The 26,415-nt window shown below is 44.9% G+C and overlaps 1 protein-coding gene across 3 annotated transcripts; it reads left to right on the top strand.

Moving 5' to 3' along the window:
* Window positions 1-10,396: 10,396 nt before the first annotated feature.
* On the top strand, window positions 10,397-25,665 carry LOC101842910 (zinc finger protein 391). 3 transcript variants are annotated; one of them, XM_040742327.1, is made up of 4 exons: window positions 10,423-10,548; window positions 11,295-12,165; window positions 19,963-20,089; window positions 24,078-25,665. In XM_040742327.1, exons 3-4 carry the CDS (start codon window positions 20,056-20,058, stop codon window positions 25,616-25,618), a joined length of 1,575 nt encoding a protein of 524 aa, XP_040598261.1. In that variant the 5' UTR covers window positions 10,423-10,548; window positions 11,295-12,165; window positions 19,963-20,055; the 3' UTR covers window positions 25,619-25,665. The 3 variants fall into 3 exon arrangements, with proteins under 3 accessions (XP_021091205.1, XP_012979404.1, XP_040598261.1); XM_013123950.3 differs by lacking the exon at window positions 11,295-12,165 and having other exon boundaries at window positions 10,415-10,548; XM_021235546.2 differs by lacking the exons at window positions 11,295-12,165; window positions 19,963-20,089 and having other exon boundaries at window positions 10,397-10,548.
* Window positions 25,666-26,415: the final 750 nt, after the last annotated feature.

Below are 26,415 nucleotides of genomic sequence, written 5' to 3'. Positions count from 1 at the left end.
CTCCTCCCTTGTCCATCCACCAGCCCCCCAGCCCCCGCCCAATCCCCACACCATTCCCCAGGGAGCGTGAGGCCCTCCATGGGGGGATCTCCAGAGTCTGTCATTTCATCCAGGGTGGGACCTAGGCCCTTCCCCATGTGTCCAGGCTGAGAGAGCATTCCTCCATGTGGAATGGGCTCCCAAAGTTCATTCATATGCCATGGTAAACACTGATCTACTACTCAAGGCTCCAGAGATTGCTTGGGCCTCCTCAATTAAACTACATTCAGGGAGTCTGGATCAGTCACCTACTGGCCTCTCAGCCATCAGTCTGGGGTTCAAGAGCTCCCTCTTGTCCAGTCAGCTGTCTTTGTGGGTTTTACCACCACGGTCTTGACCCCTTTGCTCATCATTCCTCCATCTCTGTCACTGTTCAATTCAGTTCAGTTCAGTTCAGTGTTTAGCTGTGGGCATCTGCCTCTGCTTCCATCATGATAGACTTCTGAAAAATGGATGAAATCTCTCCACAATACCCAGAGCATTACCTGACTCAGATTGATGCATGAATAAAGTATCAGCTGCAAATTACAAATATTTGATAACTACATATGTAAACAGCATGTTCGTTTCCATTCCTATTTCAGAAAATCACAGTAACAACCTATTTCATGTGAGAAAGAAGACAACATACTTTTCCGGAGACTCCCACATGGACATAAAGATAGTCACTCCTCAGCGCCTACTGTCATAACAGCTATCAGAAATTCAAATACAGACTGAATTCCTATCTTGTGTAGATTTCCTAACTATTTATGGCAATAGTGAGCAAACTCTAAAAGAGATTAAGGGACACCTAATTAGAGATCATAAATATAGGGATGGACATTGACGAATATAAAACTAAGGAATGTCTAAGAAGGCAAAATCTTTAGGGATAGAATAGCTCTCTGGAGATAGGAAAGTACCAGATACCATCCTGAACCAATTGCAGCTGTTAGAACCTCCACAGAATAAGACACTGTCACAAAGATTTATAGGGCATTTGAGGCAGCTCATACCTTTTCAACAACTAATGTTCCAACTCATCTACAAGGTCACCAGAAAGCCACAGGGCTTTGAATGGGACACCACACAGTAACACGAACTTAACACTGTTTTAGAATACTTAACAGACTATGAAACATTTATATACTCAGACCCAACTCTACACTATAGACATACTTTATACTAAACTATATGGTAACTGAATGGTACGGAAAAAATGGGATCAGATTTTGATGTTTAAAAAAAATCCTGTACTCTGAGAATAGATATTCAGATTTTTAGAAGAGCATTTGGACCTTGCTTGAGGCATTAAAAATTTTGAACCCACTGCTACAAGACCAGTAAATAGATATATGATGTCATCTACCACTACTACCTCAGATCAGGATGACTGGAGAAGCTCTCCACAGAGTACAGACAGAACCAAAGCTGTTGACCGGGAAATGGTCCTGGCAAATGTAGATAGAAATTCCCTCTGGACAACACACACCAAAGTCTACACACCAGGAGACAAACGCATGCGCTGTAGCAAACCCCTACATTTGAAGGTCATCAGTGAATGTGTTGCTCTCCTCCTTGTTGAAATCCTTGGACATTACTCCTTCCGCCACCTGGATTCCAACCTCAAATGACACCTGGAGACATGCGGTGATATTTGCTTCAATGACACCTTGATCTGGAAATGTAATGCTGGTACTGGCACCCTCAAACTGGCGTCCTTTTGGCTCTACCAGAGCAGGGCACTACACTAATTGCAGACTCTACATGGTCTACAGCAACAGAGGAAGCTACCTCTGACTTTACTACGTTTTATCAGCTTCTTGAATTTTGTGTGTAAAAGGATTTTAATTTGAGACTTGGCCCCTGTGGTACAACTTGCCTTGCTTCGGGTTTATTCCAGTTAGGAGAACTCTCCAGATATACCAACCTTAGGAAACATAGCAAACTTCCCAAAACTTAACTAACAAACTTGTGGTGCACAAGTTTATATTAGGCTTAAGTTTTCTGTTGTGCCTTTAAACCAAAAGTTAAACAAGATCCTAGGACTTAATGTCAGATATATACCCAATCACTCTCATCAAACTTGTATCATCACAGATGCAGTCCGACTAGCCTCTGTTTTTTGTTGGCTCTATTATCAGATACTATCCATCCAGGCATCACATGCCTACTGGGATACCACACACGGATCCCTAATAATGACAACAAGGTAGATCAATCTCTCCTTATGCTGATTATAATTACATGGTCCCTCTCTAGAACTACTTGTCTTAATTAGGGTTTTATTGCTCTGAAGGAACACCATGACCAAGGCAACTCTTAGTAAGGAAAACATTTAATTGGGGCTGACTTACATTTTCAGAGATTTAGTACATTATCATCATGAAGGGAAACATGCAGGCATGTAGGCATGCATGATTCTGGAGAGAGAGCTGAGAGTTCTACATCTAGATCCTCGGGCATCAGGAAGAAACAGTGAGTCTCTAGGCCCAAGTTGAGCTTCTGAAACCTCAAAGCTGCACCACCACTACCACCACCACCACCACCAGTGACACTCTTCCTCCAACAAAGCCACACCTACTCCAACAAGGCCACATCTCCTGATAGTGTCACTGCCTATGTGCCTATAAAAGCCATTTTTATTCAAATCACCACACTACTATATTAGTAGAAACTGTGACTCCAAAGAGTGCTCCTATATATGTGTCACTGCTGTCACTGCAGACAATACCAATGTCATCGCCATCTATTGGAATGCTATGGAATGGGCACATAAAGTCTACTGGACCACATTTGAGGAGCATTAAGTGGAAACATTATGTAGAACACTAAACATTATGCAGCCAATAAGTGATGAGTTTTACCAGCCTAGACAGATGCAATAACCCTACTAAAGACTTCACATAATTGCTGCAAAGATCTGGAGGATTGCAAAAAGAGATAGTATATATTAAAGCAATGTATGCAGACCATTGCTGATGAATCACTGCATTGCGTCGATTGAGATACCTACACACCTACAAGATGAGCCTTTAATTGTCCAAGAAAACCACTATCTGGGATGGAACCTTCATGTGTAGCAAAGCGATGGAAATCAGTTTCACACCCTAACGATGCCAATTTTGGAACCAACTTGGGATGGGATCAGATGAAGACTATGAATGCATAGACTTTCGTGTGTCTGAGAATGAGAAATCCAGATTGCAGCTGTCACTCCATCAATGATAACTAGACCTCTCAATCTAAGACTACATTTTGGTCTACCTAATGGCAATATAACTTTTCTGTTTGGGATAGAGGAAGTTAACAGAGAGAATAGATGAAGATACAGACTTTTCCAACAACCCCTACTTTGAACAACTCTCTCTCTCTAGCCTGGGATTGCTCAGAAGTCCCAGTTTTGGAGAGCTTAATCTCTAATACCTCTCAACCAGACACTCACCTGCACGCCAATTATGGAATACAATGATTTGGGAATGTATTGGGATACTTACCAATACCTACTTGTGCTTGCTGAAATTGAATACCAACCCTTATGGCGCTCTCTAGTAAACTCACAACAAAGAAGTCTAAAGCAAGCCTAGGTACTCACTTTTCTAAAAATCTTGCCACATGATTTCACATTATTGCAAATTAGGCTTTTGGGGGCACTTCAAAGTTTACTTCCACTACCGCCCAAAACTATACCTCTATACTGTGCAACTTTGAATTAATTTAGGTGAATTAATTAGAGCCAAAAAACACAACAACAAAACACCCTACATTTTTGGAGGCAATTTGTTAGTATTTGAAGTTATTAATCTACGGGAGACTGGTCATCTTAAGCAGAATACCCCAACTCTAAAATAATCACTGTCCAACATAGATTGAACATATTTGGATCATAGACACCCTCTAGTGGTACAGGGTGGAACTACAGTGATACATAACATCACTGCTTTTGTCAAGGCTAGGACAAAAGTCACACATCTAGTACGGAAAGTGTACACTAATTTCAACGAGAGTATTTCAAACTCTCTATCAGGCACATAGCAATGTCATGTGTATACTATATACTATTACTATATAGACAAACTTAATAAAACCAAGTTTATCTGAACTGAAACCTGAGGCTGGGGTTCAAAACAACCCAGATAGTGCCAATTGATGATTACAGTCCCCAAAGAGCCAGCTGCTAGATTTCATATGACATGATCGTGTGATGAACCCTTCATTCGTGGAGACTCAGACTATACCCCAACTACATCCAAAGGATCCAGATGGTCTTTGCCCTGTTCCCTGGTGACGTTGGGATTAAAACATTGAAGTTTAGGGTACTCTGACTCTGTGCCATAAATGGTATGAGAACTGGCTAGTGTAACTGAAGACTCGTCATCTGTATTCAACTACAGTAATTGCCACGGGTCACCTCAATACGACTCGAGCTACCTTACTGCCATTGCTACAGATGATCCTACTGTAACCTGTAACAAGGACCTGGTGAGCACAATCAAAATAAAGTGTCTTGGGGAGAATCCTTTTGACTTAACTATGATGATTTAATTGCTAGCTTGATAACTGCATGTTCTTATAAATTTAATGTCACCCAGCCTTTTAAGGGTGATTTGACTAAGATGCAATGGATAACACATGTACCACCCACAGGCTTTCCCTATTCCCACAACTTTGACACACCTGTGTCTTCTAAATACACGCCCTTCACAGGTTGCGTGTTGGGGAAGATTGGACCCTGTGAGATAATGAGCAGGGGATGTGACCAGATGATAAATCATGCACTAAACATCGAAAACCAGGATACACCCATAGACAACATTCTCCTGAAGTCTTAGAACACGGGAACCCTACAGTGATACTTTTACAACATAGGACTATTGTAATATTCTACAGCTCCAGTGTGTATTTTTTCTGAAACATATTTTGATATACAGAGCATTTACCACAAATGTTCTAAATTTTCTCAGTCTTACAGAATTCCTAGTTTCCCCATTCGACAAAACGTGGAAAAACAGTTACTTCAGTTTGATATTGCTGCTACCATAGAACTTACAGTTTTAACTATCTCCAAAACACACACACACCGTCTTAGTTAGTGTTTCTACTGCAGCAATAAAACACCATGACCAAAAATCAAGTTGGTGAGGAAAGGGTTTATTTGGCTTTCACTTCCAGATCACAGTCCCTCATTGAGAGAAGTCAGGATAGGAACTCAAACAGGGCTGGAACCTGGAGGCAGAAGCTGATGCAGAGTCTAGGGAAGGAAGCTGCTCACTAGCTCACTTCCTCTGGCTTGTTCAACCCGGGACCAGCAGCCCAGGGATGGCACCACCCACCATGTGCTGGGTCCTCCCCCATTGATCACTAATTGAGAAAAATAAAGTCTTACATCTGGATCTCATGGAGGCATTTCCTCAGCTGAGGCTCCTTCCTCTGATGACTCTAACTTTTGTCAGGGCGAATCCAGCCAGGACACACACCAAGCTTCCAGATTAATGGGACACAAAAGACAGGTTATTAACTTGCAACAATTTCGGCACGGCCAAATGTTGGGGAAGTCTTATGTCAATAAAGCGCTGTTGAGCCTATAGGGAACCAAGATAGGAGGGACTAGGAGTCCAGGAGAACTCTGGGAAGGAGAAACACAAGAGATTCAAGATGTAACGCCATGGGGTAGGAGCCCGGAACTATTCTCCGGTAAGAGACATACTTAGATGAACAATTATGGGGTAATTACTTAAGTCAGAGCTAGCCAGTAAGAATCAAGCAAGGCCAACAGCTTCATAATTAATATAGCCTCCTGTGTGTTTATTTGGGACTGATGCGGATCAGGCTGGCGGGAAGGCTTCTCTCAAAGAAAAAGCTTCTCTTTACAGCCAAATACTTAGTTTCAACTTAACTTCCTAAGAATTTTCAAACCAGCCTAACTGCCACAAAATCTGAAACACTTAGGGGATGTGCAAACTAGACAAATTAGGTGGATTTCTTTCAAAGAATGGACGTATGTGACAGACTGCTGTGTGGTTTGCACAACACTTTGCTAGTGAATACCTGCACAACACATATGTGGAAACCGTACAACTTGCTAATGGTAGCTGGGGAGGGTACTCATAACCTCATTAGAACTGGTATGAGACCTTTAACTGGCATGACCAACAATGCAATCCCTGTCAAAGTTCCAACACAGGTCAGCTCTCAGCTTCCTATGGGGGGAAGGGGGGAACATAAGAGCTAAAACAATCCTGAACAATAAAAGAACTACTGGAGGTGGTCTCACCATTCCCAACTTCAAGCTGTACTGTAAAGCTATAGTAATAAATTAAAAAAAAAAGCATGGTGTCAGCATAAAAAACAGACATGTTAACCAGTGGAATAGAAGGGAAGACCCAACATGAATCTACACGCCTATGGACACCTGACTTCTTGTATAAAGAAGCAGCCAGAAATAGACACTTGGAAAACAACAGCCTTTTCAACAAACGGCGCTGGTCAAATTGGATGGCTGCATGTAGAGGAATCCAAATTGACCCATACTTATCACCCTGCAAAAATCTCAACTCAGAATGAATCAAAAACCTCCATATAAAGCCAGATATAATGCATTGGAAAAGAAACTAATTTTTTTCTAGGTCAATTATTTTATTTCTTTTTTTTCCTTCTTTCTTTTTATCATTTTTTATTTTAATTTTAAATAGCTTGTTTTACATGTCAATCCCAGTTCCCTCTCCCTCCCCTCCTCCCGCACTCCCCTTCCCCCCCAGCCTCCCACCCTATTGCCAAATCCTTCCACATAGGGGATATCTAGAGTCTGTCATTTCACTCTGGGTAGGGTCCAGGCACTCCCCTAAGAGTCCAGGCTGAGAGAGCATCCCTCTTTGTGCTATAGGTACACGATGACTGTTTGTATTCCAGGAATAGACACTGATCCACAGCTCAGGGCCCCATAGGTTGCCCAGGGCTTCTCGCTGACACTCACATTTGGGGGGTCCAGATCAGTCCCATGCTGGCCTCCCCACTGTCGGTCTGGGGTCCAAGAGCTCTCCCCTGTTCAGATCAGCTGTCTCTGCTGGTTTTGCCAGCCCATTCTTTGCCAATTTGCTCATTACTCCTCTCTCTCTGTCACTGGGTTCCTTGGGTTCAGTTCAGTGATTAATTGTGTGTTTGCTTCTGCTTCCATTAATCACTGGATGAAGGCTCCCAGATGGTTATAGACATCAAGTTCATTATCAGGAATGGGCATTCGAGGTGGTCTCTCCACTATTGCTTAGCTTGCCAGTTGGTGTTATCCCTTTAGATCACTCGAGGTCACTCTGGTGCCTGATCTGTCTTCTAACCTATGATTCCCTCTTCTCCCTATTCTACCCCCACCCACTCAACTTCCTGTTCCCTCATGACCAACTCTCTTCCTCTTCTTTAACTGACCTCATAAGGCAAAGAAACATACCCAAAATGATCACAAGATTTTTTAAGTAGAATTAATTTATTTCAAATGTACACTACCATGTGGATTAGGTATCATATTAATATTTCTTTTTTATTTCACCAGCATTTTTATTTAAATTAGAAACACAATTGCTTCACATGTCAATCCCAGCTCCCTCTCCCTCCCCTACTCTCCCACCCCCTTCAAGCCTCCTCCAACCCCTCACCCAATCCCCACTCCACTCTCCAAGGAGGATGAGGCCCTTCATGGGGGATCTCCAAAGTCTGTCATATGATCTGGGGCAGGGCCTAGGCCTTCTCCCATGTGTCCAGGCAGAGACAGCATCCCTCCACGTGGAATGGGATCCCAAAGTCCACCTGAATGACAGGAATAAATGCTGATATATTACCAGAGGCCCCAAAGAATACCAAGGCCTCCTCACTGTCACCCACGTTCAGGAGGTCTGGATCAGTCCCATGCTGGCCTCTCAGCTATCAATCTGGGGTCCATGAGCTCCCCATTGTTCAGGTCATCTGCCTTTGTGGGTTTCACCCACCAAGTCTTGACCCCTTTGCTCATCACTCCTCTCTCTCTGCAACTGGGTTCCCGGAGTTCAGTTCAGTGTTTAGCTGTGGGTGTCTGCCTCTGCTTCCATCAGTCACTGGATGAAGGCTCTAGGATGGCACACAAGGAGGTCATCAATCTCATTATCAAGAAGGGCAGCTATAAAGGTAGCCTCTCCACTATTGGTTGGATTGCCAGCTGGTGTCATCCTTGTAGGCCTCTGAACATCTCACTAGTGCCAGATCCCTCTTCAAACCTATAAAGGCTCCTTCTATTGTGGTATCTCTCCTCCTGCTCTCCTCTATTCTTTCCCCGACTCAGCTTTCCTGCTCCCCCATGTCCTCCTCTGAAAAGAAACTATTTTCCCATAAGAGGAGAAAAATTAAAAACATAAAACTTTACGGAAAACTAAATTAAATGAATATACAAATAAAGAATCATGGGTATCTTAGTTAGGGTTACAACTGCTGTGATGAAACCCCATGGCCAAAAAGGTTTATTTGAATTGCTCCTCCACATTAGGTAATTGAAGGAAGTCAGGACAGGAATCCAAGCAGAGCAGGAACCTGGAGGCTGGAGCTGATGCAGAGCCCATGGAGAGGTGCTGCTTACTGGCTTGCTACCCGTGGCTTGCTCGGCCTGCTTTCTTACAGAACCCAGACCACCAGCCCAGGGGTGGGTCAGGTCCTACCCCATTAATCACTAATTAAGAAAATGCCCTGCAGGCTTGCCTGCGGCCCGGTCTTATCTGGGAGGCATTTTCTCAGTTGAGGTTCCCTCCTTTCAGAAGCCTCTAGAATCTAGCCTGTGTCAAATTAACGTAAAACTATCCAGCACATGGGTATAAGAGAAGGTAAGTAGTTCCTTTCTAAAGGCATAGGAGACATTTTTCAATGAAGTCATACGCCCCAGCATCTCTTTCCCTGGGTCAACATAAACAATGCCTGACTGTTCTACCATTCCACTGAAGTCTGTTTTGGGAAAGCAATGAGTCTATTGGACTGACTTACAGAATGAACGGGTACTTTTTACCCCTGAGTTGAACTAACAGTGACTAGACCAGCGGTGCCAGCTACTAGCTACAGAAGACGTGGCCTTGGTGTCTCTTGCTTGTCTGTTGTTTCTTGAAATTCCCTCCTCTTTTTTCGTTTACTCTCATCTGGTTTGGTTTTAGATTTATTTTAATTTTTAGAGAACTGATACGGCATTCATTGACTATCTTCATCATAGAACAGATAGTCTGAAATATCGTTATGTTGCTGTGCTGTGAGCACATAACTTGATTGTCGTTTCAACGAGTTTTTTTTTTCCTTTTGGTTTAGCTCCTTTACACAAGAAACAGTGCAGCAGCCTTCTGTATTTAGTATTTCCATTAAAATTATGAGAGAATTTAGGGACCAAAGGCAATGAGCCCTTTCTGGGTTCTAAACTGTCCTCCTAGCCACAGTCTATAAATCGATCACCAATTATTAAATATACTGACAATATATAAATAAGCTACTAATATATACTATATAATATCTAAATTATAAATCCATATATACCATATAATATATAAATAAATTACTAATACATCGGCAGGTGTCATTAATCTTGAAGGGCCTTGATAGTTTTTCCACTAGGAAACTGCCCTATCCGAAATAAAATGCAGCATCTTCAAGCAAGCATAAAGCAAACCTTCCCTTTCCTGCTAGCATCATGTTAGGTGCGATCCTGCTCTCCCAGGCTTGTTTGCAGCACCCATGTGACACTTCCCTTTCTTAAGACTGAAGTTACTAGGGAAAGAGGGGGATCACCTCCTAAGCTGATTACTACGCAGGAAGGGTCCGTCCTCGCTGGCCTCTGAGCAAGCGAATGCCTGTTTAGCACTTGGGTAAGAAGCATGGCCCAGCATGGGTAGTAGCTCTGTTAGTTTCTTAAAGTGAAAAAAAAAGCACTAGAACATTTTAAATTGACACGCCCCCCCCCCTCGTTTGTTTGTACTGGACATCACTGACTTGGGAATGGCCTCCCATCTCAAAGCCCAGGATGCAGTCTCCATCCGAACAGAGTCCAAACAAGTTCTAGGGGGATGGAGAAACCGCCGCCGTTATGCTCTCTGCACTGGCGGATCATGTGTGCATACACGTACAGACTGATGACCCACGTGGCGTCATCACATAGAAGAAAAAAAAAAAGTCCTCAGAAAAAACGCTCCTCTGAAACTGGTCCAGCCTGGAACTCGTCAATACGTTCGGACCTCATTCCGCCCTTGGGTGCTGTCTGGTGCCATTGGTGCTCCCTGATGTCCATCAAAGCCTGTGGGCGGTCGCTGGAGTGGAGGCGGCGTTGGTGGAGAAACTGCCAATCAAGCTAACGGAAGGGGGGGAGGGGGCGAAGGGGCGGGCCTCGCCGGTCTCGCGAGCCTATGCCCTGTCTCCGGCCTTTGTGTTTAAAGTGTCTTAGGGTGGTCCCCAGCCTCGGGGAGCCCCCGGTGGTCCTGATGAGATCGCTGCTGCTGGGCGAGCTGCGGCTGCTGGAGATGCACGTGGGCCATGGAGACGGTGAGCGAGCGATGGTCGCGAGGCTGCGCGGAGGGTTAGCTAGGAGGGGATGCTGCGCTCCCGGGGGCTCCGCGCCAGGTGCCCTCGGCCTAGGGCGGATGCAGGACCTAGTGTCCTCCGGTGCCCCGGAAGGGCGGAACTGGGCTGGCACGGATTTTTTACTTCCAGCCCCTTCCCCTGCGGCGGCCTCTCCGGTGTCTGCAGCCAGCCTTTGCCGACTGCTGCAGATGAAGGAGCAATCAGAAAACGCAGTCTCCAAGGAGGAGGGAGGTTCCTGCCGCCTGGGCTCCGGGTTCTTCCTCCTCCTGCTGCCCCCAGAGTTCTCCCCTGCGCTTTCTGAATGGTGCCAGAAGCAGAAGCTCAGATCCAAAACCTATTCCCCAGCCTACAGGGCCTCGGGCTGGTCATTAAATCCTAGATCCCAAATATGTGTGTGTCATCCCCAAACAGTGTTGCCAACTGGCGTGTTTCTGTTGCGTGTGTTTCAGACAGCTTCTGTGATTCTTTTCTCCAGACAGTAAATGACACTTTGTTGCCGTTCTGAAAAGTTTTTGTAGCAGTGTATGTTAATTATACATACTAATGGGTGCCACTGTGACATTTTCATACGTGTTTGTGTATTTTAAACGTAGCCACCATTACCTCTCTGCCGTCCCCCTTCCCACTAGTCCCCTTCTTCCCTGGTAGTTCTGTGGTAATCTTGTCTTGGTGAACCAGCGAGCTTCATTAGGGTTATTTACTGACAGGTTATTTACCCGGAGCCTGGGCATCTAATTAGTGGCAACACTTGTAGAGAAAATACCTCTCCACCCGTTACCAACTGGAACCTGCCGCAGATCCCTCAGGGAGGGGCGAAGGCCTCATGAGCCCTCCCACACGGAGTACTGACAGGTCCAGTCTTCTGCAGGCCGCGTGCGTTTCATCCATCACAGCTACTGACATTTTGGGTGCAAGGGCCACGTCAGAAGAGTCAGAGACAGCCCCTGCCCCCACTGCTAGGCGTCCCACAAGAACACCACGCTACACAATCATAACCTACACAATCATAACCTACGTGCGGCAGAGGACCTGGGTGTCCCTTCAGGGTCTGTGTGCCTCCGCGAACCCTCATCGGTTGGTTCTGTGGGCCACGGAACACTTAGGCCTGAAGCTGGCCTGTCAACCTGTTAGCTGTGTATGGGGTCACTGATTCAAGTCACTAGAATCCATACTGGCTGGATGCACTGTAAACTTCTTCCCGGAGTCAACAAACAGCAGTCTCCGCTTTTCAAGAGTTGATTCTTGTAGCAGAGGAGGAATTCTTCTCAGAGACCTCTGCCCTGGTAGAGCTGGCATGCCTTATCACAAAAAAAAGGAACTTCTGGATGGGCCAGGGTGAAGCCGACTTAGGATTTGCTAGGAAGAGGTTTTCACCTGGACTTGAGCGTGAAGGTTAATGGAAGCAGGTTCTCAGAAGGGGGACGGTGCATCCGTGTGTGAGTGCAGAGTTCTTCACAGTCTCCGGTGATTACTGTACGGTAAAAAAGTTACTTATAAGACACCAGTGCCGTCTGAACGTGCATCTCAAAGGGTTGCTGAAGACGTTAAAGGAGATCTTGGGCTAGTTCCTGAGATGAGGTAGGTAACATTACAGCCTATGAGGTGAAACCATTAGGCGTGAGGATTCCTTGAATAGTTAAGAGTTTTTTTGTCTTTGTTTTTGTTTTTGTTTTTTTTTAATGTGAATAAAAGTTAATAGTCTTGTGAAATTCCCAGAAAATAACCTGGGCAAGTCTAAGGACCTATTTGGAGGTTGACTATATTTAGGTCTTAAGCATTGTTCATTGCTGTTTGGGTATTTTATTTGGAGTTATCTGCATATAAAAAGGATTGTGTCTCTACGGAAGCAGCTTTCATGGTAGCATTTGTCCTGCTGTAATGTATGGCTTTACTCTGAGTAGACACATCAAGCAGACTCCGTGAGGGGCTCCTCTGGCTTTCCTTGTTTGCCGCTTTTTTTCAGTTTAGTATTAGTGAGCCCAGGAGTAGAGCTGCTGGAGAAGCAGGAGAGCCCTGCCATGGAGACATGGCTGGTGTTTGCTAAGGAGCAGGACCGTGCACAAGAGAGAAAGATGATTTCAGTGGTCCGTGTCATGGAGTGGGGTTCCATGGAGAACGGAAATGCAGGGAACTGTCTGAGAGTCTTTGGTGGTCCCTTGACACATGCTGAGTGGTCCGGTGGCATTTCCATCACAGTGGTAGGTGTCCTTTCAATGAGTTGGTTCCTGCTTCTAGATAAGTTCTCGGGCCTGGTTTTTCTGACATACTATTAATAGGCTCACAGGGCAGTGTAATTTATAAATTCACCTCATTAAATTTATCGTTGATAACCTGGGCTCATTCATAGGAGCTCACAGAGTCTGAACTGACAACCAGAGAGCCTGCATGGGACCGACGTAGGGCATCTACACATGTGTGACAGCTGTGTAGCTTGGTCTACTTGCAGGACTCCTCCTGGGAGCTGGGGCTGTCCCTCATGCTCTGGCTGGTTTTGGGAAACCTATTCCTCATACTGGGTTGCCTTGCCCAACCTTAACCCAAGGGTAGGTGCTTAATCTTACTGAAACTTGATATACTTGAGAGGACTGACCCTTTCTGAACAGAAACAGAGGAGGAGTGGATTGGGTGTGTGGGCAGAGGGGAGATAGGGGGACCGATCAGGTGTAAAACAGATAATTTAATTAATAAAGGTAAAGTAATAGTTGATCAAGCCTTTTTTTTTTACTTATGAACAGTTGCCAGTCTTTGCTTGACGGTCGGTGTGCGGGTGAGCCGCAGGGTCATTTTTGCTTTTGGGTTTTCACTCAAGATGGAGCCACTCGGGGCGAGACACAGCTTGGAAGCCTTCCTTTTGCACACTGCATAGTGACTTGGAGCAGCCTGATGCCCGCGCCTGGCCTCTAGACTGCAGGAACCTTAAACTCCCTAAAGCAGCAGATCTTTCCCCCAGGGGGATTCTGTTCTCGTGGGCCAACCCACCCCCTGATCTTTTGTAGCTCAGAACTGGCAGCCCAGAAAGTGGTAACATGTCTCAGTGGGCTGAGCCTTCCCACGTCAGTCACTGATCAAGAAAATGCCTTCACGCGCTCGCCTGCGGGTCACTTGTATGAAAGCATTCTCGGTGCAAGTTAAGTCTTCCCGGATGACGCTAGCTTGTGTCAAGCCAGCACAGCCTCCCCTCGACCCACGTGGGTGCGTGTTCCTTATCTCCGTGAAGAGTGGTGCTGGCATGTCCCTGTGTTGTCCCCTCCGTCCCAAAAGCTTTTCTGTCACTTTCTCCTGCTAATGTGTTTGCGTGGCAACTGTTTTTGTCTTTTGTCTAAAACAAAAAACAACAACAACAACAACAAAACACCACCTCCATACATTAATTGCCTCCTTTCGTGCCCACTATGCATCTTTTCTCTAAGGTTATGTCACGGGCTTCTCTGAATTTCCATGAGGTTCAGCTAGCCATTCTCTTGCTCCTGCCGTACAAGACGGGAAAAGCGCATTGATTTGATGGCTGTGTCATCACCCTGGGACTAGGGCTCCACTTCAGCGTCATCCTGGGTACTCAGAATTGTGGAGATGTTGTTCTCCTGAATGATTTATTTGTGAACCGTTCATGAAGCAGGCTCCCTCTGTGCCCTGACTTCCTCTTTTGAATATTACTGCCATGAATTTAATAACTGTTCCTTTGGGGTGGCGGGACTTTTTAGTTTTTATGGGTTAAAATAAGTAGGCATCGAGAGATAATTTGTCATTAGATCTCTCCGTACCACCGTCAATCTCATGGTACATCGCTGATGCCTGACTTCCTCCTTTCAAACGTAGCTGGGCCTGGCCTGGGCGCTCCCCCTTCTCTGAGGCTGGACGTGGACACTGAGCATGTAATTTCCTCTACATATTTGTGACCCAGTATTCAAAAGGAAGATGCATGGAGAGTCCCTGACTGAAAGGGGAAACGATGACCTTGCCAGACGCTAGGGACCAGGTTCCGCCAAAATGCCAGGGTCCTCTCGTAATGAGAAAATGCTGGTGGAAAAGGTCTGAAAACTTGTCATAATGGTGCCAGCCAGCCAGGGATTTGATCCCATCTCCTGTCATCAGACCGGTGGGAGTAGGGTCTGCAGCTTGGTCTAACCCTAGCCTCAGGCAGAACCACCTGTGAAACAGAAAAGAGGATTCTGCGTTAGCCACCCAGGACTCCTGTCTCTCTCCGTCTGCAGGAGCTCAAGGTGTCCTCTTCCTGAGGTGCAATAGTGTCACTGTTGGCCTGTGACAGACTGTTGTCCAGATTCCCGGAGACAACATGTCACCCAAAGTACTGAGCGCCGTGTGGAGATGGGAAGTTTGTTGGTTCAAGCTCACACGACGGCGGAGGCAGTGGACCATTGCAGTTATCTCCAGACTAAGGGAATCTGAGACCGTTGCAGGCGAAGCTTGACCCTAGGACCCCTCTGTAGTGCGTTGGGGGGTGGGGGGGGCCTGGAACAGTAGCTGGGATTCTTGACGTGGTAGTTTAAATGATGATGTCCCCCCCCCCAGGCTTAGTCCCAGTTGTTGAACTATTAGGAAGGATTAGGAGGTGCGTTGCCCAGGGGGGTGGGGTTTAAGGTTTCAGAAGCCCAGGCCTGCTTCAGTTCTGCCTGTAGATTAGGATGTAGCTCTCAGCCACTTCTCCAGCACCCTGCCTGCCTGCCTGCCTACCTAACTGTCTACCTGTCTGCCTGTCTGCCTGTCTGCCTGTCTACCTGTCTACCTGTCTACCTGTCTACCTGTCTACCTGTCTACCTGCCTGCCTGTCTGCCTGCCTGCCTGTCTGTCTGCCTGCCTGCCTGTCTGCCTGTCTGCCTGCCTGCCTGCCTGCCTGCCTGCCTGCCTGCCTGTCTGTCTGCCTGTCTGCCTGTCTACCTGTCTACCTGTCTACCTGTCTGCCTGTCTGCCTGTCTGCCTGTCTACCTGTCTGCCTGTCTACCTGTCTGCCTGCCTACCTGTCTGCCTGCCTACCTGCCTGCCTGTGATGTCTATCCCTAACAAAGGGCTTTGCTTTGTGTCTATTGGACAGCATAGGAAATGTGATATGGAGGCTGGAGAGATGGCTCGGTGGCTGAAAGGGCAACAGGCTGCTGTAACTCCAGGCCAGGGGATCTGATGACCTGTTCACACACACACACACACACACACACACACACACACACACACACACGCACGCACGCACGCACGCACACTAAAGTTCTTCAAAACCAGAATGAAACCATGACATGGGAAGGGAATGAGGAATGCTTTTCTACTGGTACCTCTAGCAGAGTTTCACAAAGGAGGGAATTGCTGTGCCGAACCCAGCTGCAGACGACTCAGAACAGAACTGGAAACCACTGACAGGGCTTACCGACCTATATCCGCTCGATGCGTCCCACGCCTATGGGATCTTTGTTTTGTTTAAGACTGCTTCCCGCTGCTGGATGCTTTCAGCCAAAGATGACAGCACAGCTACCTGTGCGCACATACAGTTACCCTGGATGGGGGGGTGTGAGGGATACACGTAACAGATTATAGCCGTGCATTCAGCTTGGGACATAAACGCCGATAACGTGAGACACACGGCGTAGTACGGCTGGCTGCCTGGTTTTCTTAAAGGCAGGGTGATTAAGCAGGCTTCGTACACGGCAGGACAGCAAGTTGAATGCACAGTCTCAAGCCGTCACCTCGCAGGCATGTTGCCGACGTGCTTGCAAGAGGGTGTAGTCTCTTTGAAGGCAAGACATGTTTTCTTCAGGAAATATACGTGTGTCGGTACCATTGGGCACAGCCGCGCCCTCCCAGATCATGTGATTTCCACAGGACATGTCATCAAGGGGGAATCCGTGTACGTTGACTCTCGCTCACTAACCTGTGCGGGGGCGTCTGCGAGACCTAGGATGTGAGGACCCGAAAAGCGGAAGAGGAGAGGACAATGGTCTGATGCCGTAGGCGACAACCTCACTTCAGTTCCAGTGTATCTTATACATGAAAGTCACAAGGAAGAAGAGGAAGAAGGCAATGATCCAGGGAAGGCTGTGTGAGTTCATTTTTTAAAAAAACATGTAAATTGTGGTCGGTAAGCACACACCAAATATCAACAGAGCAGCCCCGGACCAGAACTTTCTCAGGACGGAGTATTTTAAACACGGTGCCTGGAATGTACTGTAGATTCTCTCTGGGAAGGCACGAAGGCAAGGCAAAAGGCCATACCTAGACTGAGGGCACACTGAAGGTTGGATTCCGTAGCTGCGTTCTGAAGTCCAGCAAGAGTAAGCATTCAGTGTCTTACAAATCGAATGCAAATGTCTGTCGCGGGAGGCATGAAATAATTGTCCGAGAACAACTCGCGGAACAAAGTGTGCCTGAGGTAAAAGGCCTTCTGCCTTTTATCCTGGAGCCCCTCTCACAGGTCCCCAAGGCATTTGTCCACCGTGTGTCGTTCATTTGACCCATGTTCCTACACGTGCGGTATAGCGGGTACGTGGGGTTTCTGTGGGTAGCCTTGAGGTCCTAGGTGACTTGAGGCCCTCGTTTCCACACAAGGGTGATCCCCATTTGGGGTCTTTGAAATTGATGAGAGGAAAAAACAAACAAACTGAGATCTAGGACTCTGTTCCTCCCTCTTTCCGCTGACAAACTAAAGCCCGACATTGTTTTTCCACCCTGCATTTATTACTGTATCAGACGTGAGTAGACTATAAGGAAGTAGTTATAAATGCAAACCAGAGGTGTTTACTGGGAGACTAAAATATTTTGAGTTTTAGCGCTTACAAATTATAATTTATTCTCTTTTTCCACCATGAGTTTGCTAGGCTTCCTGGGGAAAGAATCCCAGATGCAACTCTTGAGTCTTAGCAGTAGCTGTGGTGTCAAGAGCAGAGAAGCTCTTCTTTTTCTCCAGTTGTGCCTACAGTGGGATGGATGTGCTCCATCAGGGAAGTACAGTATAGGAATCGTTGCGTCACGGACCTTCACAAAAGCATTCCTGGAAGATTTGTGACAGCCACTCAGCTTTCCTGCTCTCTAATACTCTAAATTGTGTGGGAGTTGACTTCGTAATTCCTATACATTTCACATATGACGGACTGCTTATTGAATTATTTATCCGGTATGTCATAAGCAAAGAACTTTACGTTCTCCGGAAAGAGTAGAATAATGTAATGTTCATTTGGGGTTCTTAAGAAGGTTGTTTATTGCTCTGAACACTGAGTGTTTTGAATGGTCTGTTGCAACCCTGAAGACTCTGTCATTTAAAGCCCTGCATGTACTTCAGAATCCCAAGTCTGAGGTCTAGGACTGGGCGCTAAAGCATCTCAGGGAAGAAGGACAGATTCCTAGGGGTATGTGTTTCTGGTTAGGGGGCTGTGGAACCCTGTGTTCAGTACCTGCAAACCTTGGCTTCTCCACCTTTCTGACCTCTGGTTAGTGTGGTTTTGTTTGTTGTTATTTTAAGCTACTTGGTTTTCTCCTAGGGTTGGAACGTGTTTCAAAATATGAAATAGACAGACATAGCACAGTAGGCTTTCATTCATTCCACCTCAATATCCATATATACATACTTCTTCATCACTGTTTTTAGCCAGAGAAACAGCAATATGTATTTCCATGTGTGTTCAAATTAGAGCTTGTCATACAAAACAATTAATAAATGACCACAAAGCTATAGCTCTGATTGTACCTTTACATCCTTAAATATGCTCCCAGTGGTATTGTATTTAAAAAAAAAAATCACTAAGTAGATTATAATTCAGGTTTGCACTCATTGGCTCTAACAGTGTGGAGTTAAGGATGGCCTTGAATTTACATTCTCCTGTTTCCACCTCCCAAATGCTGAGGTTAAAGGTGTGTGTCACACACACACACACACACACACACACACACACACACACACATCTGGATTAAGCAGCACTGGAAAGTCAGCCCAAATCTGTGTGCATGTTAGGCATACTCTGCAGACTGAACTGTATCTCCAGACCTGTATTTCTCATGTTTGACCTGAATATTTCTACTCCTTTGTTCTGGTGTCTGTGTGTGTGTGTGTGTGTGTCTGTGTCTCTCTGTGTGTGTCTGTATGTGTATGTATTCATGTGTGCGTCTGTGTGTGTGTGTCTGTGTGTGTATTCATTTATGTGTGTATGTCTGTCTGTGTATGCGTGTGTCTGTGTGTGCATGTATGTGTGTTTAATCTGTCCTCAGGAGGAGCCCAGGACCTATGTCTACTAGGCAAGCATTCTGTCACTAGGAAACATACACAGCCATAGTATATTGCTTTGGATTTATACCTTCCATTTTTATGTGTAGAAATAAAATTAATCTGATCAGTTTTGCTTTGCTGCCTTTGTAACATATTAACACATTCCCAGTCTCATGTGAAAGCTGCTTGCAGGTTACTTTAGTTATGTTAACTTTGTGTTTCCATCTGATTTCTGGACCGTTTGGTTGGAACCTAGGCTTGACCTTTTGCTGCGTGTTTGACAAAACGATACAGAAAAATAAAGAAACATAAAATCATTCCGATCCAAAATAGTAGTTTTAAATAATCAAAAAGATTATTCTTACTATACTTCCTATTATAATACAATGCATGATGGGGGAAGTTCTTCTGTATATATGTTTCTCTTATTGGTTGATGAATAAAATACTGCCAATCAAGGCAGGGAGAAAGGTGAGACTAGGAGAGGAGGAGAATTCTGGGAAACATAGGCAAGACGGAGTCGCCATGTGAGCCTGGGAAGAGAGGACATGCCAGGTGTTCTCCAGTAAGCCAAGACCACGTGGAAATACATAGGTTGATAGAAATGGGTTGATAATTAAGACAGAGCTAGCCAGTAGGAAGCCCAAGTCACCGGCCAGCAATTTTATAACTAACATAGCATTCATGTGTTTATTTGGGGCTCAAGGGCAGCAAGACCAGCCGGGACAAAGGACCTCTCGTAACAAATGCATAATTACTTTTAAATCAAACAGCACTTGGACACTGGCATCGGCATTACTACTGATCTGTGCCCAGAAAGCCCAACTCCAGTCCAGAACTCCTCCTAAGTCAGAAAAAATATCCATGTGATTCACCCTACCTTTCTCATCTAAGAAATATGCACAGTGTTGTGTGTTAGTTTACATAGCACATATCTTGATAGCGGTGCTTTATGATATGTTAAATGTCCTAAAGTTGGAATGTTTACACTGGCTTAGCAAATGCTGTGTCATTCTTAAGCTCAGCTAGGTAAGATGTTGTAGAATATCAGTGTGGTATAAAAAGCCCCTTCCTGAGCAATTTCAACTGCCTGCATCATCACCGATTCTAACTGTCTCGGGTGAGACCAAAGCTGATCGGCGGTGTGGTATTTATTTCTGTTCGTTTTATTTCAGGACCAGTTGACTTTCAGCGATGTGGCCATTGATTTCTCCCCGGATGAGTGGGAATGCCTGGACCCTCCGCAGCAGACTCTGTATAGGGACGTGATGTTGGAGAACTACAGAAACCTGGTGTCTGTGGGTGAGGATAGCGTTCCTGCAGAGCTCCGGACACACTGCCAGTGTTTAACGTGTTTACTTTCGCACATGTCTGCCATAGCCTGTGCTTTTCGTGACCAATACGGACCTGCGCTTTAAGGAACAGCTGTGGGGTCCTTGGCACACAAAAGAGTGTTCCCATTTATTCTCGTCCCTGTCCCTTTCCTCGTGCTGTGGGCAGTATGCATCCTATCTTTGGTGGTAATTACATCACCTGTATGACACGCAACATTCTGGTCTACGTCTTAAAGCCGAGCTTCTCCTCTCCAGCTCCGACTTGGTCGTAGTCAGAAGTGGCGCTCAGTATTTGCGAACTGAGAATGTGGTCTCATATGTCTTTTGGGAAACCACATTATTCTTGAATCCCCTGCTGAGTCTTCTCTTTTCTATTGAGCAAACCACTGAGACCAGGGACCTCATTTGTTAACAGATGCATTCAGTTCCAGTATAGGCCTTGTTCTCTTTTCCAGTAATCAGGTCTTAACTTTCTCCAGGTCATACCTGGTTACCTCTCTGGAAACCAACAAAAAGAGCCCTGGGATATAAAATGACTAAGAACAATGGCAGTGTCCCCAGTAGGTGGGTAGGAACGAATGAAGCAGAGGACACAGGTACCGAGGCAAAGGTCGAGGAGCACACTACAGGATGGTGTAATACTGCACCGTGTGCACGTTCCAAATTATGTGTTTACCTGCTACCGTCAAGTGGAATTGGGTTGCTGTCACCTATTTGCCGTTATAAGTAATAATTGCAGCTAACGTTGAAGTGAAACTACGTCTTCGTTTGGCCGTCACCTGGGTATTGTGGCAATCCTGATTTTCATGAGTCTACTTGGTTAGCTTTATGTTAGTATAAACCGTTTTAATTACTGTTGTTGTTAGTCAGCTTTGTGCTCAGGAAACCTGAAGTTTCCCAGTTTCTTCTTGAGAGTATGGAACTCTTCGTTAGCATGAGAGACTCATCTGATGTTTTGAATCTCGCTGTAGGCGCTTCTTTTTTTTTTTTTTTAACATTTTTTAGATTTACTTTTTTAGTACACAGCCTCTGTCTGTATGCCAGAAAGCCAGAAGAGGGTGCCAGGTCTCATTACAAATGGTTGTGAGCCACCTTGTGGTTGCTGGAAGTTGAACTCAGGTCCTCTGGAAGAGCAGCCAATGATCTTAAGCTCTGAGCCATCTCTCCAGCCCCCCTAGGCACTTCTGCTAAAAGTAATTTTCAGGTTTTGACAGAGATCAAACAGATGTTCTAGATTATATTGGATATGACAGTCATATTGTTTTTAGCTTCTCATTCTGTAATAATACCATAGTCAAGAGTATGTCCTTTATAGGACACACAGTTTTAGGTTTACTTGTTTGTTTGTTTGTTTATTCCTCTTCCATCCATTGTCTATTATTTTATGATAGTTAGAAAGGAACTTCAGTACTCTCCTATGTATTAGGAATGTGTCGTGTCGTACCAGGTAATCCAACTTAATATGTGTTTGTGTCTGTAGGTCTGATGTTTATAGTGTTTTTCTGGATTTGTTTCCTAATTAGTCCTCAGTGTAGCTTTATTTCAAAGTATGAAAAGCAGGGATATGAACTCGGGACTGTGATGGAGCGTTTAGCGTCTTCAATTTGCAGTGTTTACATCCCGTACTTGAGAAGTGGGAAGTGCGTTGTGTGTGTGTATTTATTACAGCTGCACTCTCCTAGAAAAGTGGCCATCGTGTTCATTATCGTCACTCAGGTTTCTGTGGCTTTGATAAAATGCCACGCCCAGAAGCAGCAGTCCCACGTCACGGTCACGGTCTCATCACTGAGGGCAGGAAGGGCAGGAGCAGGGCAGGGACTTGGAGGCAGGAAAGGCCTGTGGTGTGGGCCAGCTTACTGGGCTGCTCCCCATTGCCTGCTCAGCCTGTGTCCATATATACCCTGGACCACCTGCCAGGGATGGCACCAACCACAGTGGGCTGGGCTCTTGTATGTCAGTCATCAGACGTGAAAATCCCGCCCAGCCCCGCCCCGCCCCGCCCCAGGGTTATCCACAAGCCAATGTCATAGAGCCATTTTTTTTTTTTTTTTTTTTTTTACGATTGAGGTTCCTTCCTCTTGGGGGACTCCAGATTCAGTCTCATTGATTAAGAAAACAGAACCTGGCCGGGTGTTGGTGGTGCACGCCTTTAATCCCAGCACTCGGGAGACAGAGGCAGGCTGATCTCTGTGAGTTCGAGGCCATCCTAGTCTACAAAGCGAGTTCCAGGAAAGCCTCCAAAACAATACAGAGGAACCCTGCCTCGAAAACCCAAAAAAAAGAAAGAAAACAGAACCTGCCGGCATGGTTATTTTCTTTCATCCCAGTTTCTGACTTGAATTGTACCTCTTTGTCACGTAACTGTTTTTGACTGAAAGTGTATTTTCTTATAATTATGGCTCTCTTTGCCCCCTTACTTCATGACTTTTAGCATGCCTGAACCCTTACATCTAAGAGAGTTTCCAGCGATACAGCATAATTTTACTCTATTTTTTTTTTTTGGTATGCACTAATGACAATGGAATTTCCAGTCCATACGAATCTCCTTTGTAATTCCATTGCCTTTTCCTGTGATATTAGTGATCATAGCTGTTTTCTTCAGCATGTGTCTGTGTGCATTGACAGGGACTTACAATAAAGCTTCTTTTAAACTCTTCAGAAATTGAAAGTGGGTTGTGCATCGACACAGGGCTTTGAGATTTTGTTTCTTGTGTTGCCTTGTAACAGTAGGACAATCTAGCGGCGATGGCCACTTAGCGTGCTTATACTCTTCCTTTCGTTTTGGAGAATGGGTTGGCTGGGCGGAGTGTGTCCCTTCAGCCTGTACACGGTGCTCGGTGCTCTGTATCTTGTGTCTTTGTTACAGTGTTTCCTTGAAGAGCTCCCTCTGAGGTCGCATGGGGCATCTCAGAGAGAACACATCACTTCCACCGCTCTCAAGAGCGCCCTTTGTGACTTGTGAAGCGTAGACTCCATTGTGTGTGGCATCCTCACTAATGAAGCTGCTTGTGTTCTGATGTGTCTCTTCATTTTTAGTTTTAGATTTAGTTTTAGATTTCTTACCAAGTTCATCACCCATATTGTTTGATTACCATATCTGTTTCTTTGTCTGTACTCCCATTTTCTTGGCTTTGATGTTCTCTGTGTTTATTGATATCTTTCAGTTTACTAATATCTTTCAGATGGTTGTTTTGTTTATACGATTCATAAATCAGTTTTTTTTTAAGTCAGCAGGCTTGTTCATGTTTATCCCACAGACCCATCACCCTGTTTCTTTGTGTACAGTTAGTATTCACTGAAATTTGTCCTTTGGAAAAAGGAGTCAGCAACAGAGTATAACAGTCATGGGGGCACCTTGAAACCGTAAAATAGCAAAGGTGCATGTGTCCCAGCACCCCCCAGGGGCTGAATATTTGGCAATCAGTGTCAAGTCACCCTGTTAAGAAGATCGCCAATAGAGCGTTTAGTGCAGCATGATTCAAAGTAGCCAACACAGAGGTTAGTTTCAGTGCAACTGAATAGAACTCAGAAGGCAGAGTTAAGAGGATCTCTGTGAGTTCGAGGCCAGCCTGGTCTACAAAGCTTACACAGAGAAACACTGACTCAAAAGATTAAATACATACATAGATAGATAGATATGCACCTGATACCCCCTACAGTCTGTCATTTTAGGTAGACAGATTTCAGACAGCCCCTACTACCACCACCCAAAAAAAACCTCATATTTTTTCTCCCAATGGAGATGGAGGATTGAATTTTATATATATATCATTATATATATATATATATGTATGTGTGTGTGTGTGTGTGTGTGTATGTATGTGTGTTAATGTGCAAGAGGGTAATGGTCCTGTGGTTTCCCACTGATGTTCCAATCTAGTACACCTTGACATATATTTATAAACTGTAATCACAAGAATCTATTAAATTAATTTGTTTGTTTTCATTTATTTCAGCCCTTTCTCATCATTGTTCCCAGAACTTTCCACCAGAACAGACCCTAAAATATTCCTTTAAAAGAGCAACTAATGGAAGACTCGGAAGTCACGGCCTTAAGAGTTTAAGAAATTGGGCAGAAGCAGATGAGAATCGAGGTCAAACAGCCTGCCGTGGTGGACATAACGAATGGGTGCCCACCAGCAGTAGCAAGGGTGTCACTGACAACAGAGACCAAGAACAGAAAACATCTGCGAAAAGAACTCGTGCTAGGGCAGGCGCTTTCAGCAAGACACGTATCAGCAAACGAAAGACTCCTCGGGACACTTTTCAGCGTAACTTAACTTTGAAAAGAAGTTTGGAAGATCTGAAAGAGGGATTAATCTTGCACTCAGACATCTCCATAGACAAAGAACCAAGAAACCGAGAACCAGTCTCTATAACTGATCAGGTAGAGACCTCCAATCCCGAAAGATCCTTACTCTTCAGTCAGCAAGTAGATCTTTCCTACGGCCAGATGCACAGTTCTAATGACTGTGGATTGCTTGCCACGGCTCCAGAGAAATCTGGTCAGTGTAACAAAGTACATAACAACTTTGACCATGGCTCAAGTCCCAACAAACATTACTGTGCTCTGTTTCAAAAGAACGTTTTCAGTTATGAAAATTTATTTTCCCAGGACTCAAAGCTTACTGTCCATCAATGTAACTATATTCAAGATAATCATTACAATCATATAGACTGTGAGTCAACACTTAATCAAACCTCGAACCTGACTACACATAAAATTCAGTATGCCCAGAAATCCTACAAATGTAATGTATGTGGCAAAACCTTTAAGTATTGCTCAAGTTACAGTAAACACAGCATCGTTCACACGGGAGAAAAACCCTACAAATGTAAATTATGTGGAAAATCCTTTACCCAGTGTACAAGCCTTAAAAAACATCAGAGAATCCACACCGGAGAGAGACCGTACACGTGTGAAGAGTGTGGCAGAAGCTTCAACCACTGCTCAATTCTTAGTCAGCACCAGAGAATCCACACCGGAGAGAAACCCTACAAGTGCAAACAGTGTGGGAAATCCTTCACCCAGTGTGCAAGCCTCAGAAAGCACGAGGTAATCCACACCGGAGAGAAGCCCTACAGATGTGCCGAATGTGGCAAAGCCTTTACCCAAAGCTCAACACTTAGTGAACACCAGAGAATCCACACCGGAGAGAAACCGTACAAATGCGAACAGTGTGGGAAGTCCTTCACCCAGTGTTCAAGCCTCAGGAAGCACCAGAGAACCCACACCGGAGAGAAGCCCTACAAATGTGGGGTATGCGGCAAAGCCTTCAGCTGCCGTTCATCTTTTACTAAGCACCAGAGGATTCACACGGGAGAGAAACCTTACAGGTGTAAAGAGTGTGGCAAAGCTTTCATCCACTGCACGAACCTTACTCAGCACCAGAGAATCCATACAGGAGAGAAACCCTACAGATGTGATGAGTGTGGGAGATGCTTTAGTCAGTGTTCAAACCTCAGAAAGCATCAGAGGATCCATATACATGAGTAAAACCAGCAGATGGGAACAATGTAGTAAATCTGTACCCACAGTCAAAAGCGTGTTTATTGTCGTGATTCAAAGTGGAAGTGTGTCCTACAGAAGTGGCAAACGTAGAAGAGTCTGTGACTCATTCACAGGTTTCTCACTGTGAGAGAATTAATTCTTCCTGCAGAGAAACCCTCTCAATACAAGCAATACCAAATCCTTAAATGTTTATAATCCTCTGCTAGGCACCACCGTCACTTTAGAAAGAAACACAAGTGATATTTTTTTAATGTGGGAAAAATCTAAATTGTTGCCCACCCCTTACTGAACATTGAATTTACACCTGAGACAAACCCTACAAGTGTAGGGGAAAAAAGTGCCAAAGACTGTCACCATTTTGCACACCTTAACACCAGAGTTTACACTAGAATGGAAAGCTGTAAACATACCAAATATGTCAAAGCCTTTAGATCAAAGTAGAAAGCTTTTTAGCATTAGAGAGCACAGTAAAGTTTTCACCTTTGTCCCAAATGCTCAACTCAAAAAAAAAAAAAAAAGTAAAATACTTAACATTCTGTGCATGTGTAAAAAGTGTAACAGAACCTTTTTATATGGGCTCTCTCTGCAATTGATACTAGAGGTCCACAAATGTAAATAAGGTTGTAAAATCTTTGTTGTTGCTTCAAAGTTACTAGACACTGCTAATTGATCTGGTAGAAGAAAAAAAAAACCTCATATCTCTCAAGTACAAACAACTCACTCTCAGATGCGATTGTATTACATATTAAAAGTCTCAGTGTGCTCACTCACGAGAACTTGGA

Source organism: Mesocricetus auratus, unplaced genomic scaffold (assembly GCF_017639785.1).
Source record: "Mesocricetus auratus isolate SY011 unplaced genomic scaffold, BCM_Maur_2.0 Super-Scaffold_15014, whole genome shotgun sequence".
NCBI lineage: Eukaryota > Metazoa > Chordata > Mammalia > Rodentia > Cricetidae > Mesocricetus > Mesocricetus auratus.
The sequence above is the reverse complement of the archived record's forward strand: the minus strand, read 5'-3'. Positions and strand labels throughout refer to the sequence as shown.

Excerpts from the sequence above, each read along its gene's own strand:
- LOC101842910 (XM_021235546.2), top strand. The coding sequence starts at position 10,413 with ATGCCCTGTCTCCGGCCTTTGTGTTTAAAGTGTCTTAGGGTGGTCCCC. Across the intron at positions 10,549-24,077 it reads GCACGTGGGCCATGGAGACG|CCCTTTCTCATCATTGTTCC; the intron begins GTGAGCGAGCGA and ends CATTTATTTCAG.